A 19,715-nucleotide genomic window follows, 5' to 3' on the forward strand; every position below is an offset into this window, starting at 1 on the left:
CGCCAGTGTGATCAGAATAGGCCCTCAGCTCATTGGCCGTGGGGGTCTGTCAAACCATGCCAGGCGCCTGTCTCTTTAAGAGCTCTGGCTTGTGGGGCGCTGTACTCACGATTGCGGGGGGGATCAGTTCTCAGTCTCCGCCTTTCGGCCTTTTACCTCCGCGGGCAACAGCTCCGCGGCCTCCGTCCTTAGGCCTCCAGGGACTCCCCCCCCCCCCATGGGCAGGAGGGGGATCCGGGAAGTGGCCAAGTGGGGACGCAACACGGGGGGGGGGACAGGCGCAACCCCCTCCAGCCTCCCCCCCCCACACACGCCCACCGAAACCCCCCCGCCCCGAGGACCGGGCCCGGTAGCTGATCCGGGGAGCCGGGGGGATCCCGGCTGCGTCGGCGGCCATCTTTCATCTGCCTCTCCTCTGTTGCTCCCCCAGGAGCCGATGGATCCTTCCAAAGATGGCCGCACAGCTTGCTTCAAGGGCGTTTGGTGCTTTGGGGTCATATGTCCATTCCGTCCGTCTGGCTTCGGGTCTCCGGGGCCTCCGTCGCCCGCACTGCAGGGTAGGGTCTGATTAGGGCTGAACTTACAACTGGGAACAAGGGAACAAAGGTAAGTCCTGAGCTTTTTATCTCTGCTGCAGCCGTTGGCCCAGGCGCTGCGATGCTCTCACAGTGGGACCTTCAGCGTCCCTGCTCTGGGTCTCGGATGTGTCTGAGTCCCACGCCGGGGGGGGGGTCGAGGCCCACAGCTTTGGCTAGGCGGGTCATCTCTGTGGGGTGCCTGATTGTGAGGAACTTCCCGTTTCGGTTCACGATCAGTTTAAACGGGAAGCCCCACTTATATTTAATCCCTTGGTCCCGCATTAGTCTGGTTAGTGGTTGGAGGTCTCGTCGCTTGTCTACTGTTATCTTTGACAGGTCATTATAGACCTGGCGATGGTCGTCCCTGAATGTTATAGGCTCTTTTGCTCTGCTGGCCTGCATGATCTTTTCTTTGACCGTGTACCGGTGGAGACGTGCTATGACGTCTCTTGTCCTGTTTGGGTCGTCTGAACGCGGTCCTAAGGTGCGGTGGGCCCGGTCCATCTCCAGGTCTTTTACTTCCAGATCGGCGCATAGAGATGTGAACAGGTCAGTGAGATATGCCTGCAGCTGGCCGGGGAGGACAGACTCAGGGATGCCTCTTAGCCTGATATTCTGCCTCCTATCACGATTTTCGTGATCCTCCAGAGTGTCTTTTAGAGTGTTTATCTCCCGTCCCAGCCTGAATATCTCGTTCTCTGCGACCGATTGTGCCTGGTGTGTTTCCCCCATTTTTACTTCCAGAGCGGTCGTGCGTTCGGTTAGGCCAGTGATTTCTTGGCGCAGTTCCGTTACCGCTGCTCGCAGATCGCTCTGGATGGACACATGCAGGCTATCCAGCATGTTTTTCATCATGCCTTGGGTAAGGGTAGCTTCAGGGTTAGGCGAGTCCTCTCCTTGATCGCGATCCTGGGCCTGTGGCCTTGTGCCTCGTGTGTTTGAGGTGCCGGCGCCATCGTGTGATTTGCCGGCCCCCCTCAGCATGTTTCTGTGAGGGGGAGAAGAACTTCGTAACCCCTTGTGCGGGTTGCGTTTTTTGTTTGGAACTCATCCCTGCTTGTTCCGGCAGCAGTTACTGGGAGTTTGGGGGTCTGGGGGTTGGGGGGAAAGGCGCTTTTAGCTAGGTTTGGTTATCAGGGTCCACGGAGCTCCTGTCTTACACAGCCATTCCTGTTGGCGTCCTGGACACGCCCCCCCCGAAGTCTATCTTTAATTAAAATAAAAACTTTTAGGTGTCCAATTTGGGTAATAAGGAAATCAATTAACCAGATGAGACCCCATATTCTGGCACGCCCACCCCCTGCTGCACTTTTGTCTTACTAGTACTATATGTTAGCTGCCTTGTCCAGCTGCATAGCTTGTCCAGTGAATCCATTACATTGGCAAATGGCCATTTCCAAGAGGGCACCTCTTCAAGCTGGCTTGGCTGAGCCCCCAACCTGGGGTCCCATAAATGTCTTATTTTTGACCAAGTAACATGAACTAGGACAACTTTTCTAACATAACTCTGATAAAATTCAAAGTGCCCATTGGAATTATACCTGTATTACTGAAATTAGGTCCAGCTTCAATAAAGAGCCTTAAATCTCTAAAAGAAAAAAAAAACCACTAAACAAAACAAGAACAGGCAGTATTTTCCCTTAGCTAACTTCATAATCACTAAACTAATTGTGTGCAAAAATTACTCCCGGAAATCCATTAATTAGAGTATGGTTAATAGAAGGAATTTCTTCAGAGCACTAATGTGCTAGCATGTATATATACAAAATAGATTATTGTTAAATGTGTTCATTAATGATCTTCCTACAGCTTCTAAGGGAGTTTAAATACACATGTGTAACCCAGGCCACCTCTGGGCTCTCTTTGCTTCCCCTCACTTCCACTCACCTCCGCTGCGGTCAGGAGAGTTGCAGGCGATTACAGGGGCAATCGGGTCGCCGCGTCTCCTAGGCGGGACGTCGGGAAGGGCACCGTCATCTTTGTTATGCGCACGCATGCGCAGAAGTGTATTGACAGTCCGGTGGCCATGTTGGGGTTGGCGCAGAGAGTTCGCGTATGCGCAGGAAGTCACGAAGCGGCAGCCAATTGTAGGAGGCTTTTAGCAGGGACTACAAGTCCCATGAGTCTTAGGGAGGCACCATGTGACGCCACACAGCCAATAGGGCTACAGTTTTCCCTGCAAGGAGAATTAGCTACAATTCGCGCACTGGAGACCGCGTTAGTTGGAAGCTGGACACCGAAGGGGTAGGATGTGAGTGTGCAGGTTCCTGTGGCATCTGCACTAGGCCAGAGACCCCTGACAGGCCCCAGCTAGGCCCAACTCTCCTTAGTTTGTGGCTGCTACAGGGACAGGTCCATAGATAGGGAAACTGCCCCTGTAGCTGGTAGTGAGGGACACAGCCAGAACACAGCGCCATCCTGGCTTTTGGTGGTCTGGGACCAGACCACCCCACGGAAGAGACGGTCCTTGAGGTGGACATCCCACACGGGGACCACCCCATGTGGAAGCACTAGAGTCACGGATCATCAATGGGTCCGTGTACCCATCGCAGGACGCAGAGCGCCTCATCGCAGGACGCAGAGCGCCTGGGTGCGGATGCACCCGGCAGGTACCCCACGCACAAGTGCACCAACATACACTGTAGTGGCAGTGCTGACCTCATATAAGGGTGAGGGGTTATATCCCTGTGGACACTAGAGTGGTTGGGTGCCCGAGGGCCCCGTCAGGAACTGTGGGGACTGGGAACAAGTGTGTGGGACACTGGGCGGGTGATTATGGCCGTGCGAGGCCTGTGGGTTGGCTGTAACCAGTAGTCATACTATCGTTCTGTAGTAAAGTTGTTACTTTATGTTTTATCCATTGTGTGTGGTTATTGTATAAGTATACGGTATGTATATAGGTCCTGTAACAGGTAATTCCACACAGTAGAATCCGTTACAGGTGGAGGCGCTGAAAAACACCGTACCAGTTTACACCCCAGGCTCCCTGCAGCGGAGGCTCAGACCTCCTGTGAGCCACAGGTATTCCATCACATACACAGTAGCCACACATTCTCCAAGGGGGTGGGGGAAAGTGCGCTACAGATTTATGCGGATGACAATCTTATATGCACAGAGCCTCTCCGACCTTGAACACATACTTCAATCTGACTTTTTGGGACTTGAAAATTCTATTCCTCAAAACAAACTGTTTTTAAACACTGACAAGACTGTAACAATGGTATTGTATTTGGAACCAAGGCTAAGTTTCTAAAGGTTCCTATGAATGAGCTCTAGATCAGAACCAACAGTAATACTATCCTAGCCCTTCTTACTAGTTTCAAATATGTGGGCATATGGTTTGATTCCCATTTAACATTTGGGTTTCACATTGATACCCTGATATCCAAAACCTATGCCAAAGTAGGTGTACTACAGGCATACCCCGCATTAACGTACACAATGGGACCGGAGCATGTATGTAAAGCGAAAATGTACTTAAAGTGAAGCACTACCTTTTTCCCACTTATTGATGCATGTACTGTACTGCAAACGTCATATACGTGCATAACTGATGTAAATAACGCATTTGTAACAGGCTCCCTGCTTGCGCACAGCTTCGGTACAGGTAGGGAGCTGGTATTGCTGTTCAGGACATGCTGACAGGCGCATGTGCAAGCTGCCGTTTGCCTATTGAGCGATATGTACTTAAAGTGAGTGTCCTTAAACCAGGGTATGCCTGTATACAGGAACAATTCCTCCCTAAGTCTGCTAGTCAGAAAGTGCATTGCACAGTAGATGCTGATACAAATCATAGACTATGGCGACATACCCTATTTCCTCGATTGTAAGACGCCATCGATTCTAAGACGCACCCTTGATTTAATTAAAAAATTTGGGGGAAAACCTCCACTATATGAAATGTGCAGAATTTATTTTTTTTAACTAGCAGACAATAGCATACGTTTATCTACACTACACTACTTTATGCTGCAGCCACGCTGCCACTGAGCGCGCTTGGCGAGATAACTTCAGTGATTCCCAATATGTACGGCGGTGCTCGCCCAAGGGGGGAGGGAGAGAATGGAGGGACACACACAGAGACATACAGAGAGAGAGACACACACAGACACACACACACAGAGACATACAGAGAGAGACATACACACAGACACACACACACACACACACACAGAGACACACACACACACACACACAGAGACATACAGAGAGAGAGACATACACACACACACAGACACACACACACAGAGAGACATACAGAGAGAGACATACACACACACACACACACACAGAGACACACAGAGACACACACACACACAGAGACACAGAGACAGGTGATGGTCGCCCGGGGAGGGATTGGAGAGGCAGCCGGCACCTCTGCCGCACCGTCCAGCTGATGGTTGCCCGGAAGGGAGGGTGGGTGGGAGAGGCAGCCGGCACCTCTATCGCCGCACCGCCCTGCTGGTTGCGCCTGGGGTGGGTGGGAATGGAGATTCAGCCGGCGGCACTTCTGTACCTGCACCGCCCAGCTGAGAGTCGGGCGGGAGCCCAGCCGCACCACCAACAGTCATGCTGGGGGAGGGGGGGAGCACTGGGAGACGCAGCCAGCACTTCAACCAGCCGCCAATGACACCAGCTTTTGGTAAGCGCCCCCTAGACATTTTATTTATTTATTAAAACATCGATTCTAAGACGCATCCCAATTTCACACGTGTAAATGGGAAAAAAGGTGCGTTTTAGAATCGAGGCAATACACTAGTACAGGGGTGAGCAAACTTTTTATGCCGAGCCCCCCTTTTCATCCATGAAATTTCTCGGGCCCCCCCTGCCTGATGTAATCAAAATCACATGACGTCAGCGCACGTGAGCTGGTTCAGCCATTGAGGGCGAACCAGCTTTGTAACGCCCCCGCCACGCGTCTACAAAAAAAGTATTTATAGCACAAATTACATAACTTAAAAATAAATATTATAATATTTGTCTAATAGCATTTCCATTTCTGCTGTATTATTAATCTCTCTCTTCCCGCCACATTAGAACACCTCAGGACCTCTCTAACCTCTTCCAGTCTCTCCCTGTATTTCTCACTCCCCCTCCAGTCCCTCTCTATTCCTCCCCTCAGTGTCTCCCCCTCCCCCCCCACTCTCTTTCCCTCCCCCCAGTGTGTGTCTCTTTCTCCCTCCCCCAATTGTCTCTCACTCTCCCTCCCCCCATTGTCTCTCACTCTCTCCCCTCTTCCAGTCTCACACTCCTCTTCCAGTCTCTCCAACTCCCTGTATTTCTCACTCCCCCTCCAGTCCCTCTCTATCCCTCCCCTCAGTGTCTCCCCCCACTCTCTTTCCCTCCCCCTGTGTGTCTCTCTTTCTTTCTCCCTCCTCCTAGTGTCCCCCTCCCTCCATTGTCTCTCACTCTCCTTCCAGCCATTGCCTCTCCCTCCCCCCAGTGTCTCTCTTGTCACTCTCCAACCAGCTATTGTTTCTCCCTCCACCCGGTGTCTCTCTCACACTCTCCCTCCAGCCATTGTGTGGTCTCTCTCCCTCCTGCCAGTGTCTCCCTCCCTCCCACCAATGTCTCTCTCATCCCATCCCCATGTAGCTCTTTCACCCCCCCTCCCCATGTCACACTCACTCTCACCCCCCTCCCCATCTCACACTCTCACCCCCCTCATGTCACTCACACCCTCCCCCATGCCTCAGTCTCACACTCACTCCCCATGTCCCAGTCTCACACTCACTCCCCCATGTCCCAGTCTCACTCTCCCCCCCCCCATGTCCCAGTCTCACTCCCCCCCCATGTCCCAGTCTCACTCCCCCCCCATGTCCCAGTCTCACTCCCCCACATGTCCCAGTCCCCCCCATGTCCCAGTCTCACTCCCCCCCATGTCCCAGTCTCACTCCCCCCCCATGTGCCAGTCTCACTCCCCCCCATGTGCCAGTCTCACTTCCCCCCCATGTGCCAGTCTCACTCCCCCCTCATGTGCCAGTCTCACTCCCCCCCCATGTGCCAGTCTCACTCCCCCCCATGTGCCAGTCTCACTCCCCCCCATGTCCCAGTCTCACTCCCCCATGTCCCAGTCTCACTCCCCCATGTCCCAGTCTCACTCCCCCATGTCCCAGTCTCACTCCCCCATGTCCCAGTCTCACTCCCCCATGTCCCAGTCTCACTCCCCCATGTCCCAGTCTCACTCCCCCATGTCCCAGTCTCACTCCCCATGTCCCAGTCTCACCCCCCCCCATGTCCCAGTCTCACCCCCCCCCATGTCCCAGTCTCACCCCCCCCATGTCCCAGTCTCACTCACCCCCCCCATGTCCCAGTCTCACTCCCCCCCATGTCCCAGTCTCACTCCCCCCCCATGTCCCAGTCTCACCCCCCCCCATGTCCCAGTCTCACTCACCCCCCCCCATGTCCCAGTCTCACTCACCCCCCCCCCATGTCCCAGTCTCACTCACCCCCCCCATGTCCCAGTCTCACTCCCCCCCATGTCCCAGTCTCACTCCCCCCCCATGTCCCAGTCTCACCCCCCCCCCCATGTCCCAGTCTCACTCACCCCCCCCCATGTCCCAGTCTCACTCACCCCCCCCCATGTCCCAGTCTCACTCACCCCCCCCCCATGTCCCAGTCTCACTCACCCCCCCATGTCCCAGTCTCACTCACCCCCCCCCCCATGTCCCAGTCTCACTCACCCCCCCCCCCCCATGTCCCAGTCTCACTCACCCCCCCCCCCCATGTCCCAGTCTCACTCACCCCCCCCCCCATGTCCCAGTCTCACTCACCCCCCCCCCATGTCCCAGTCTCACTCACCCCCCCCCCCCATGTCCCAGTCTCACTCACCCCCCCCCCATGTCCCAGTCTCACTCACACCCCCCCCCCATGTCCCAGTCTCACTCACCCCCTCCCCCATGTCCCAGTCTCACTCACCCCCTCTCCCCATGTCACACACGCAGGAAGCAGGAAGCAACGAGATGCTGCTGTGTACTGTAGCACAGCGCAGCACAGCGCCACCTAATGGCCAAAAGAAAAATTGCAGCTGCAGACGGCTTTTTCCCTCTGCTCCTGGCAAAATCGCCGCTGCTTCCTGCGCCCCCCCTAAACAATCTTGCGCCCCCCCAGGGGGGCGCGCCCCCCAGTTTGCTCACCGCTGCACTAGTATATGGCACGGCAACACAAACGCAACTTGACACCCTCTACAACTCACTATGCCGCTTTGTCCTCCAATGCAACTATAACACACATCACTACGAAATGCTCAAAGAACTAGATTGGCCATCACTAGAGTCTAGGCGCAAAGTTCATCTTTCCTGTCTTGCCTTCAAATACTTCCGGGGCAAACTACCTGCCTATCTGAACGAGCTCCTCACCCCAACCACATGCAGCACCTATCATCTGAGATCTGACTCCAAAAGACTGTTCATGGTCCCAACGTTCAACAAAGTATCCGGCCGCTCTTCGTTCTCTCACTGTGCACCCCACAAGTGGAACAATCTACCAGAGACCCTCACAGCTGCCACCAGTCTAAGTTCTTTCAAAACTAAAGCTGTCTCACATTTTAATCTGGTTTGTAACTGTTACATACGCCTATGATATATAGTATATTTAACTGTGCATGCAATGTCTTGCATATAATGTATAACCCTGTTCACTTAATGTAACTATGTATTTGTAACTATGTCATCATATGTCATATGTCATCATAACTCAATGCCCAAATGGAAAAAATGGCTTGTTATTTGAATGACACATGCCAAAAATGTCAAAGGGTCTGGCACCCCTGGCTCTTCCATGTAGGTAGTTCTCATTCGAACCCTAATACAATTCTTCTTTAACTCCCACCCAACTAACCCTCTCCAAGTCTAAAACCCGGGCAGAGTGGACGAGGAGAGAGCCCAGATGGGCTACTCTAAGCGGCTGCACAAACTTCGCCCCCCTGGTCATCACCTGGCCCTCTACTCCAGATATCTAATATGTATTAACACTATTATGTACCTATCCCCATGATGTAAAGGTGTTCCCCCAACCTCACCCCCTTTTTTTTATTTCTGCACCCCCTTCCCGCTCCTACAGATGTTTTATTTCTGAAAACCTTCTATAAAAATGAAGTTAAAAAAAAGTATAAATATAGAAAAATATACCATACAAAAAATATCATCAAAAATAATGCATAAAATATACAGTATGCAGAAAAACTAAATACAGACCAACAGTAGCCGAGAGCCTCCCTGGACTGCATAACTATGTAGGTACGCTATGCAGTCCAGGGAGGGTCTCTGCTACTGTTGGTCTGTATTTAGTTTTTTCCATATTTATACTTTTTGAGAGTACAGTGTGTTTTGCCTACCTTAATTATACGGGCGTTGGAGGGACCGCAGCCCCAGGGTGCCCCTCAGGCACATTGTGATCCCATGACCGCTCCTCAGAGCGATCACGGTGCCCGGAATCCGGAAATGGAAGAGGAGCCCGTCCCCAGATTACATTTTGCACTACATGACAGCGCAGAATCCAATATCCCCTGAAAAATTAGCTTTTAAAAGCCATGACATTGCCATTACGTCATGGGGCCCCTGGAGTACCATCCCAATGACGCAGTGGCTACATCCTAGGGCACCTAAAGGGTTAATATGGGGGTGAAAATTTGTGTAATGTGCAGTCATTAACATGTTTCCCTTTACATGGCAATTTTTTTACAATAGAACACACACTTGTCTGGCTGTACATGAGAGATCACTGTAGACGCACAGTTCTGGATTACTTCAAGTCTTAATGATACAGTACCTACAGTGACACTAACAAAAATATAACCCTGGCTATCCTCAGCAGTCAACAAAGATAAGCTCCTTTCTTGCTGGTAGATAAACACATAGGCACAAAGAGGTCCACCTTCCTTTGCATCATTGTAAGTTAGAAGTCTTATCTCACTACTGAATAAAAGCATCCACACTTGTTTATGTCACTGCAGGTGAAGGTTTTCCTCTCACTATTAAAGGAAGCTGAACTGATGCAAGTCAGTAAGTCTCATTTGATTCTTCAGAATCTTCATGCACACCACTGTATTATTTAAAAGAACCCTCGCTCTGATTCACTTACCTGTTGCCAAGCCTGGATTGCAGTGTTAATAGAGTGTACAGAATGCTGTCCAACGTTCATAAATATAGGGTCCGCCAAAACACTGAAGTCGAGAAGCTTTTCTAAAGCACCTTCAGAAATGGCAGCCTGTCCATGTATGTGGAATGGTTTTAGTATGTTCTGCATGGTAAGATTCCTACACTCCAAAAGCTTGCAGTCTGCCACTGTAGAGAAGTGTATCTCCTTGCAAACAGACACGTCGTTCCATTGTCGAAGATACACCCGAGGCTCTTTAAAAGAGATAACCATGTATTCCAGGTCACCTGGAGTCGTTTTGTCAGAGACAAATGGTTGTAAACATTTGGGTGGCGCTAAAAGGAGAAAAGTGAGAAAAAAACCGAAATTAGCACATTTCAATAACGAAGGCAGAAAATGCAGAGTGGGGGGCCAAACATATTCACAGAAACGACTCACTCATAATGACACCCATTATAAGATATTTTAAAAGCTATTAGAGTCTAAGTTTTTTCAAATCTACACCGAGCAGAGATCACAACGCAGCTACTCATGGACATCAAGGCTACAGAAGTCTTGGCCTTGGAAACTGGTATTATAAAAAGCCTGAATCATAAGAACAATAGAGTGTATTCTCTATACATGATACCAGCCAAGGAAAGACAAGAATGGCAGAATGGGGGGGGAAAAAAAGAAAAAAGGAAAGGCTATTTTGATTGAGAGGAATTGGTACTTTCATGAGTCGTGGGTCAGATTTAAACAGCTCAACTAGTTACAAAACGTATTGAAATTAACATGACACAGGCCCCTTCAGACACGTTAAGATTTCAAGCCTGTTCAGTTCATAAAGCAGGGAAATGTGTACAGGATACAAACTTACATTTACAACATTATAATGCAGAATAAAACACATTATACAGTAGGTTTTTTTAGGGCTCAATACGATATCCATATTGCATTGGGCAGCTTAAAAACATCATCGTGCTTGAGATATAGCTCTTATAGTACTTAAATGACGGCTTGTGTTTCCTTGTCAGCGTTACAGTCAAAATAGTTTATTTGAATCATTAAAAAGAAAAAAGTGCTCCAAGCGCACTAAATACAGTATGCAGTAAGTGCGTGAAACCGCATTGCAATAATAACAATAACTGAAGACTAGTTAATACGATGCTCAACACAGCCCTATAATTTATTAGCTGTTGTACTATTAAATATGGTTCTAAATTCTGATAATTCTTTATTTTGTATTCTCAAACACACATCAGTCACCACAACAGACTACAACCCCTTGCCAGATGGTAAAAAACACCATTTGCTTTGAATAGCTATGCACCATAATAGTACAACGAAAAAACAAAACACCAGCACTCCTAAATGAACAATTATGTAGATAATGTGAATGGTGCAATAGGGAATGGAGTGAAAGGCTACACTAAGAACTGATAGAACAAACGTCCCAGATGGGGCGATGGGATTAGTGAAAAAAAACCTATTTAACAGCACTCAATCACATAGTGTAAGTGTAAAAGTATATTGTAAGGTTAGAGCTGAGATGTCCATAATGTGATATGATGATAATTCTAAAAACACTTTTAATAGTACAAAAAATAAAACACAGGGTGTTAAAAATACCCAAACAGGCAATTAAGCTACAACTGATTGAAGCTTAAATTGATCAACCTAAAAAGGTAGGATGATGACTAAGGCAGGTAAGCCTTTCAAAAATAGAACTTAAGCCCACTAGGAGGAAGAGAGTTCCTAAGCAAACTCCCCCCTCCCACGACCACTCTACAATTGAAAACTATATTAAATTGTAAACCGGAACATAAATAGTGTGTATAGATCAGTACACAGTAACTATGGGTCACTGCAAACGAGTGCACAGCACGTGCTGTACATATACAGACCAACCCACCAGATTCTTGGCATATGTATAGGTGGGGACTGATAGTTGTAATCAATAATGACAAAATCTGTATACTTGTAGGGCAAAAAGTGTCCAACATGTAGTGAACTCTAAGCACACAAAAACACTGATAATGCTAGTGCTGTTATATACCCCATGGGCAGCTACGTGTTACTTTATACATGTTTTCCATGACAGACTGAGCCTTTCTGATTTTCACTTATGGGCACTACATAGGAAGCATGTGTAGGAGCTTCTTTGAGAGATCACCATAATGCAAGTATTGTACTTTGTTAATGCCTATATATGGATCTCTCTTTTCCTGGTTATCTATTCGGGGATATCACACTAGCATTATCAGTGTTTTTGTGTGCTTAGCGTTCACTACATGTTGGGCACTTTTTGCCCTACAAGTATACACCCTACTTTTTTTTCGGTTGATCACTTTAAGCTTCAATCAGTTGTAGCTTAATTGCCTGTTTGGGTATTTTTAACACCCTGTGTTTTATTTTTTGTACTATTAAAAGTGTTTTTAGAATTATCATCATATCACATTATGGACATCTTAGCTCTAACCTTACAATATACTTTTAGCCTTACACTATGTGATTGAGTGCTGTTAAATAGGTTTTTTTTCACTGATCCAATTGCCCCATCTGGGACAATTTGTTCTATCAGTTCTTAGTGTAGCACCATAATAGTAATTACTTCATTAGAAGCATGTTATCTTGATATTTCTTTTACTTATTAACTCGGGATTTAAAATATATAGGTGTCTTAAAAATGGACTCAAACCGTTAAAAGTATAAGTAACATTTCAAGCATCCCATGTTTTTTTTTTTTTTTGCTAGTGATACCAATTTTCATAGTAGTATTTTTGTGAGATTGACCTTTAGGAATCTGAACAATTAATTGTTTGTATAAAACAATATTTTATATAATTTATCAAATGTTTTACCAGGCAGAAATTCATTGAGAGTTACCTCTCGTTTTCAAGTATGTCCAGGGCCCAGAGTTATTATAACAATACATGGATATATTAAATGAACAGCTTTAGTCTGGAAAGACTGTCAATAATGTTTTTTTGTTTGCCTTCCTATGGATCAATAAACTGTGAGTACAAATATAGGATAAAGTATCTGTCGTCTGAATTAAGCATACTGTACGTTGAACTTGATGGATGTATGTTTTTTTTCAACCTCATCTACTATGTAACTTATACTGGTGGCGGCTTTGAGAGTCTCCGGTAGATTGGTCCAGTTGTAAGGTGCACGGTAAGAGAAGGATGAGCAGCCGGATTCTTTGTTGAACCTTGGTATCATGAACAGTCTTTTGTAGTCAGATCTCAGATGATAAGTGCTGCGTGTGGTAGGGGTGAGGAGCTTGTTCAGATAGGCGGGTAGCTTGCCCAGAAAGTATTTGAAGGCAAGACAGGAAAGTTGAACTTTGCGCCTAGACTCGAGTGATGACCAATCTAGTTATTTGAGCCTTTCGCAGTAGTGTGTATTGTAGGTACATTGTAGGACAAAGGTGCATATTAAATTGTAGAGGGTGTCTAGTTTGCTAAGCTGAGTTTGGGGTACTGTCCCATATACTATATTCCCATAGTCTATAATTGGCATTAGCATGTGCTATGGAATACAATTTCTGACTAGCTGTCTTAGAGAGGATTTGTTCCTATAAAGTACACTTATTATAGCATAGGTTTTGTATATCAGGGTATCAATGTGCAATACCGATGTTAAATGGGAGTCAAATCATATTCCCAGATATTTAAAACTAGTGACAGGGGCTAGACCGGTGTTAGAGTTGGTTCTGATCTGTAGCTCCGTCATTGGTAGCTTTAGAAATTTAGCCTTGGTCCCAAATACCATTTTTACAGTCTTGTCAAGTGTTTGAAAACAGTTTGTTTTGGGAAATCAAGTTTTGAAGTCTTGAAAAATCAGATTGAAGTATGTGTTCAAGGTCAGAGAGGCTAGGGCTGTTTTCATATAAGATTGTGTCATCCGCATACATATGCATTGAAGCTGCCTTACAAGCAATAGATCATTAATGAAGACTTTAAAGAGTAGGGGCCCCAGAACAGAGCCATGCGGGACACCGAAGGTCACATCCAAGTGGTTGGAGTTAGAGCCCGACATAGACAAATGTTGGGATTTACCTGATGGGTAGGAGTAAAACCAGTTTAAAGCATGTTCCCCTATTCTAGAGCACTGGAGCTTGTTTAACAAGACAACATGATCAACCTAATGATCAACCATGAAAAGCCTTTGCAAAATCTAGGAATATTGCACTGTAAGTTGTCCCAGTTCAATTCCACACCGTATCTCATGGCAAACTTTTACGAGGGTAGTTCCCATGGAGTGTTTTGGGCAAAAACCAGATTGGAAGTGGCTAAGGAAATTTGTCTTGGTATAGCAATCGCTTAATTGGGAGTGGACACATTTTTCCATGACTTTGAATAGTAGAAGAGATATTGGTCTGTTGTTTGAGACAGTGTTTTTGTCCCCACTTTTGAAGATTGGGACAAAGCTAGCAGTTTTCCAAGTCTTTGGGATATGGCCAGTAGACAAAAGGAGAAAATTTAAACAACTTACCGTAATTTTCTTTTCCTGGAACCATGGCAGTGGGCACATAGTTACCCTCCCTATGTATGTCTAATGCCTATGTGCCCACTGCCATGGTTCCAGGAAAAGAAAATTACGGTAAGTTGTTTAAATTTTCTCCTTTCCTGATCACCCTGGCAGTGGGCACCATTGGGACATACCCAAGCAGTGAACATTTTTAGGGAGGGATACATCAGAATAAACACCACAAGTTACTGCTGCGGCCAAGTTAATTCGAGCATTTGCCCGTTCTTGGCCGCAGCAGTAGCCTGGCGCGCGCCCGAGGGTGACGGGCGCGCGCCGAAGCAGCGGAAGAGCGCCCTCCGATCGGGGCGCTCTCCCTACCGCTGCCGGGTCCGCCGGGTCCCCCGGAACCCCCTGCCGCCGTCCCGCGATCGCGGGACACCAGGGCTCCCTCGGGGAGCCCTGGACGCGCGTGCAGGGGGCGCAGGCTCCCGAAGACGCGTGACCGCGCGTCATGGGCGGCCACTAGCAAGCCGGGAAATCTCCCGGCTTGCGGATCTGGCCGCACTGCAATTAAGTGTGTCGGCAGTGTAATGCCTTATCAGTTTGACCTTTATTAATACACCTTATACTTATTTCACTACAGATTCTATCACTCTACGACCAAAGCTTGCGTCAGCTGATGATTGTACATCTAGTCTGTAGTATTTCAAGAATGTATTGAATGAGGACCAAACTGCCGCTATGCATATCTGTCCTGGTGTATCCTGGGCTTTAAATGCCCATGAAGTAGACATGGTCCTTGTAGAATGAGCTTTAATGTTCCAAGGTTTATCTTGTCCTTTGCTTTCATAAGCCTTTTAATACAAGACACTATCCACTGGGAAATTGTTGTCTTTGATGCTTCTTGACCTTTCTTCGGTCCCTCTGGAATTGATGAATAGTCTGTCTGACTTTCTGATATCTCGCATCCTTTCCAGGTACACTTTTAGACATCTTACCACGTCTAATTTGTGTAGTCTTTCTTCTTTCTTATTCTTTGGTTCTGGACAGAATGTCGGAATCACAATTTCTTGATTCATATGGAACTGTGATACAACTTTTGGCAGGAGTTGCTGCACTGGTCTGAGAACTGCCTTGTCTTGATGTATGACTAGGAATGGTTCCTTGGCTGATAGAGCCTGTAGTTCTCCCACTCTCCTTGCTGAGGTGATTGCTATCAAAAACGCCATCTTCCATGATAACCATTTTAAGCCTATCTCCTGTATAGGTTCAAACGGAGCTGCTGTTAGTACATCCAATACTAGGGACAAGTCCCATGTAGGTACCCTGTTCTTGATTTGAGGCCTTAACCTTTTAACTGCCTGAAAGAATCTGATGATCAATCTTTCCATTGCCAGATTTCTTTCCAACAAGGCTGATAGTGCAGACACCTGTACTTTCAATGAGCTAAGACTGAGACCTTTCTCAAATCCTTTTTGCAGGAACTCCACAATTGATACAATTCTAGGTGAAAGGAATTCTGTTTTTCTTTTTCACACCAATCGCGAAAGCAAAACCAGATTCTATGGTATACTTTCGATGTGGAACTTTTCCTTGCTTGTAAAAGGGTTTGAATTGTTTTGTCTTAACAACCTTTCAATATCAATGTTTCCTGCTCAATCGCCATGCCGTCAAAGCCCATTTGTTTGGCATTCGGATGACATATTGGCCCCTGACGCATCAACCCTTTGCGATCTGGTATGTGCCATGGTGTATCTATTGCCATATTTACCAAGTGTGTGAACCAAAGCCTTCTTGGCCAATAGGTTGCTACGAATATCACCCCTGCTTGGTCTTCCCTGATTTTCCTGATTGTTTTCGGAATTAGGGGAATTGGAGGGAACAGGTATGCCAACTTGAAGTGCCATTTGAAACTGAGAGCATCTGTACCTTGTGCGCTTGGATGAAACTGTCTGGCACAGTAGTTCCTTACCTTGCAGTTTTGGTGTGTCGCCATGAGATCTATGTCTGGCTGACCCCATAGCTCTACCAGTTCTTGAAACACCTGTGGATATAATGCCCATTCTCCTGGGTGCATGATGTTCCAACTTAGAAAGTCTGCTGTGACATTTTCTAGTCCTGGGATATGTATGGCTGTAATTTCCGACAAGTGGCACTCTGCCCAAAAGAGGATTTCTGCTGTGAGGTTCATCAGCTTTCTGCTCCTGGTTCCTCCTTGTTCGGCTATATACTTGACAACTGACCTGTTGTCTGATTCTATTTTTATACAGCCACCTCTTATATGGTCTTGGAAAGCTTCTAAGGCCCTTTGTACTGCTTTTAATTCCAGCAGATTTGATGGAAGATGCTTTTCCTGGTTTGTCCAGGTTCCTTGCACCAATGTTTCTCCCATCTGGGCACCCCAACCTGTGTTGCTCGCATCTGTTGTAATTCTTACCCAGTGCACTGGGTGTAGTGTTTGTCCTTTTTTCCAGGTTTCGGGTATCTTCCCACCACTTTAATTCCTGTTTTGTGTGTGGGTGCAACAAGATTCTTTGTCTTGTGTCCTTGTGATTCCCGTTTCATTGTTGCAGAAAATTGTTTTGCAGTGGTCTCATATGTAGTGCTGCCCATTTTGTGAAGCTTAATGTTGAAGCGAATTTCCCTAGGAGCTTCATGCATTCTTCTGCTGAAGTCCTGGTAGCTTTCCTGAGCTTCTTTGTTGCATGGATATGTCTTGCCTCTTTGCGTCTGGTAGTCTCACTTCTCCTTTTGCTGTATCAAATTCTACCCCCAGAAATCTTAACAGCTGAGTGGGCATGAGATGGCTCTTGTCTCTGCTTATTAACCAACCGTGGTGTTCCAGGAAGTTATTACCATCTTCTGGTCTTGCTGGAGTTTCTCCAGACTCCTTGATTTTACCAGGATGTCGTCCAGGTATGGGTATATTTCTATCCCTCTTCTCTCATTTCTGCCACTAGAGGGGCTAGAACCTTTGTAAACGTCCTTGGGGAAGTCGCCAGACCAAATGGCAGTGCTGTGTACTGATAATGATCTTGATTTACTGTAAACCTTAGGCATCTTTGGTGTCCCTTTGCTATGGGCACATGTAGATAGGCATCTTTAAGTCTATCGCCACCATCCAGTCTCCTGGTTGTACCTCTTGAATAATCAGGTTCAACGACACCATCTTGAATTTTCTTATTTTCAAGAATAAATTCACATTTCTTAGGTCTAGGATTGCTCTGTACTCCCCTGTAGGTTTCTTTACTAGAAAAATTCTGGAATAAATTCCACTTCCTCTTCCTGAAGTACCTTCTTTATTACTTCTGCTTGTAATAATTTCTTTAAAGCCGAATTCATCTGCCTTCTTTTTTCCTTGGACTGTATCCATGTTATTAGGCCCATATTTCTTCTTGGCATCTCCCTGAATTCTATACTGTACCCCTGACGAATGGTCGGTAATACCCAATTGTCCTGTATTGTTTGGGCCCATGTTGCAGAAAACTGCTTCAGTCGCCCTCCTACTGGCAACTGCTGGGCCCTCTGACCTTCATGTGGACTATTCTTTGTGCATGATCCTCTTCCTCTGGCGCCACAAAAAAGCCGGTTCTGGCCGCCCCTCCATGTTGTTTGTCTTGGAGATGACCTGCCAGGTCTATATGCCTTTGCTTCCTTATATTGGTTTCTATTAGCCTGTTGGAAACCGAATCTTCTGGCCCTGTTTTCCTGAGGTAAAAAGTGCTTTTACCTCCTGATGCTTTTGTTATTATTGCATCCAGTTTGTTACCGAAGAGGAACTCACCTTAAATGGTAATCCACACAAGTTGTTCTTTGATGCTGTGTCAGCCATCCACTGTCCGAGCCATAAAGCCCTTCTTGCTGATACCGCCAGCACCATAGATTTGGCTGCTCATTTTACTTCTGACAGTGCTTTAAGAATAGCACTTCCTCGCATAGCCCTTGCTGCTGACGTAGTTGCTATGGCAGGTTTGAGGATGTTCCTGCGGTAACGTATGCTTTCTTCAATACGTATCCATCTTCCTATCCATAGCGTCCTCCAATGACGCAGGTTCCTCTATTGGAATTGTGGTCTTTTCTACTATTCTGGAAATAGCAGTATCCACCTTTGGGCTGACATCCCAAAATTTTACCTCCTCTTGTGGGAATGGATACATCTTCCCAAACCTTTTAGGCGTAAATACTCTGGCGTCTGGTTTCGCCAACTCCACCTGACTGAGGTCCTTAATTACTTGATGGATAGGAAACACTCTACCTTTTTAAAGCAGCAGCAGCAGCAGACTGCCTAGCTCTGTCAAACAGCAGGCCAGTACAGAAACTCTTGAAGCAGCCAGGACACTCTTTGTCTCGCCCCAAAAAGTTTATCTTTTTTGTGGGTTAACTCCTCAGTGTCTTCCAGTTCCAAAGCCTGTATCATGGCTTTGATGAGTGGATCCACCCTTTCTACATCAAATTCAGATTACTCTTCCTGAATATCTTAATCTGATGAATCCATTTCACCCTCTGACACATGAAAACAATCAATGTCAGACTCATATGATGAAAAACCTTTCCCCTTATCCAGACTGGTCTGGGATCTAGATCTTTCCTGCGTAGGGTTAACAGCTTGCTGGACTGCCGCATCAACACTCTGTTTAACAGCCTCCTTCATCAATAAGGAAAGTGCTCATTTGTTCATTGGTATCACCTGCAGGTGCCTTAAGACAATCTTCACATAATTACTTCCCTATTAGGGCTGGTTTCTCACAAGGTGAACACCATTTAGTTTTCTTAGCAACCTTTCATTTATGTTGCAGGGATTCCCCTGTCCCTTTTGAAGATCCTGCTTCTGGGAGGGTAACCACCGAACTAATTTATAAAAACAAAATAAATACTAAACATACACCCTAATGTATATAGACCATCTCTCTTTCCCATGTAGAACTAAAAACTAAGGACTCACCTAGTCTTGGGAACTGAAGTTTTGGCATTTTTGAATCCATTTCCAGCACTTGGTTTCTCCCTGCTGAGCGTTCCATGCTGCAGCTCTCACTCACACATACACACAGTGTGTTCGTCGCTTCTATGACGTCATCAAGTGCTCGTGCACGGCTCGCGTGTCTGTGCACGCATCTGCCGGCCGGATGTGACGCGCGCTCTCCCGAGCGGCCGCGTGCACTGTACCCTTTACCGCAGTGTTCCAGACACTAACGCGGTCAATATGAACCTTCCTCCGGTTCGCAGCTAAGGCTGCTACTCCCTTCCGCGTGTAGCAGGGTTCCTGGGGTACTTTACCGCCGCGTACCAGACGCTAGCGCGGTCAATTGAGCCTTTTCTCCGGCTCGCAGCTATGGCTGCTCCCCCCTCCGCGTGTAGCGGACTCCTGGGTACTTTACCGCAGCGTACCAGACGCTAATGCGGCGAGTCTGGGCCTCCACGGCTCCCAGCTGCAGCTGCTGTGCACCTTCGTTTGGTCCTGGGGCTTTTGCACATAAGCTTCCCCGCCCGCGGCTGCAGCTGCTCCCCCCCCCAATGGGTTCCAGGGGCTCCCCCGACTCTAAGGGGTCTCCGTCTTGCCACCCGTAGGGCGCGTCGATCGGAGCT

At 47.3% G+C, this 19,715-nt stretch overlaps 1 protein-coding gene across 2 annotated transcripts in view; it reads right to left on the reverse strand.

Moving 5' to 3' along the window:
- Positions 1 to 19,715, reverse strand: part of VPS13B (vacuolar protein sorting 13 homolog B) — a 1,123,013-nt gene that overhangs the window by 118,024 nt on the left and 985,274 nt on the right. For both annotated transcript variants that reach the window (XM_075582636.1, XM_075582637.1), the window contains exon 42: positions 9,660 to 10,009. In XM_075582636.1, the coding sequence (XP_075438751.1) occupies positions 9,660 to 10,009 (350 nt within the window). The remainder of the gene's footprint in view (positions 1 to 9,659; positions 10,010 to 19,715) is intronic.

Source organism: Ascaphus truei, chromosome 2, assembly GCF_040206685.1.
Source record: "Ascaphus truei isolate aAscTru1 chromosome 2, aAscTru1.hap1, whole genome shotgun sequence".
NCBI lineage: Eukaryota > Metazoa > Chordata > Amphibia > Anura > Ascaphidae > Ascaphus > Ascaphus truei.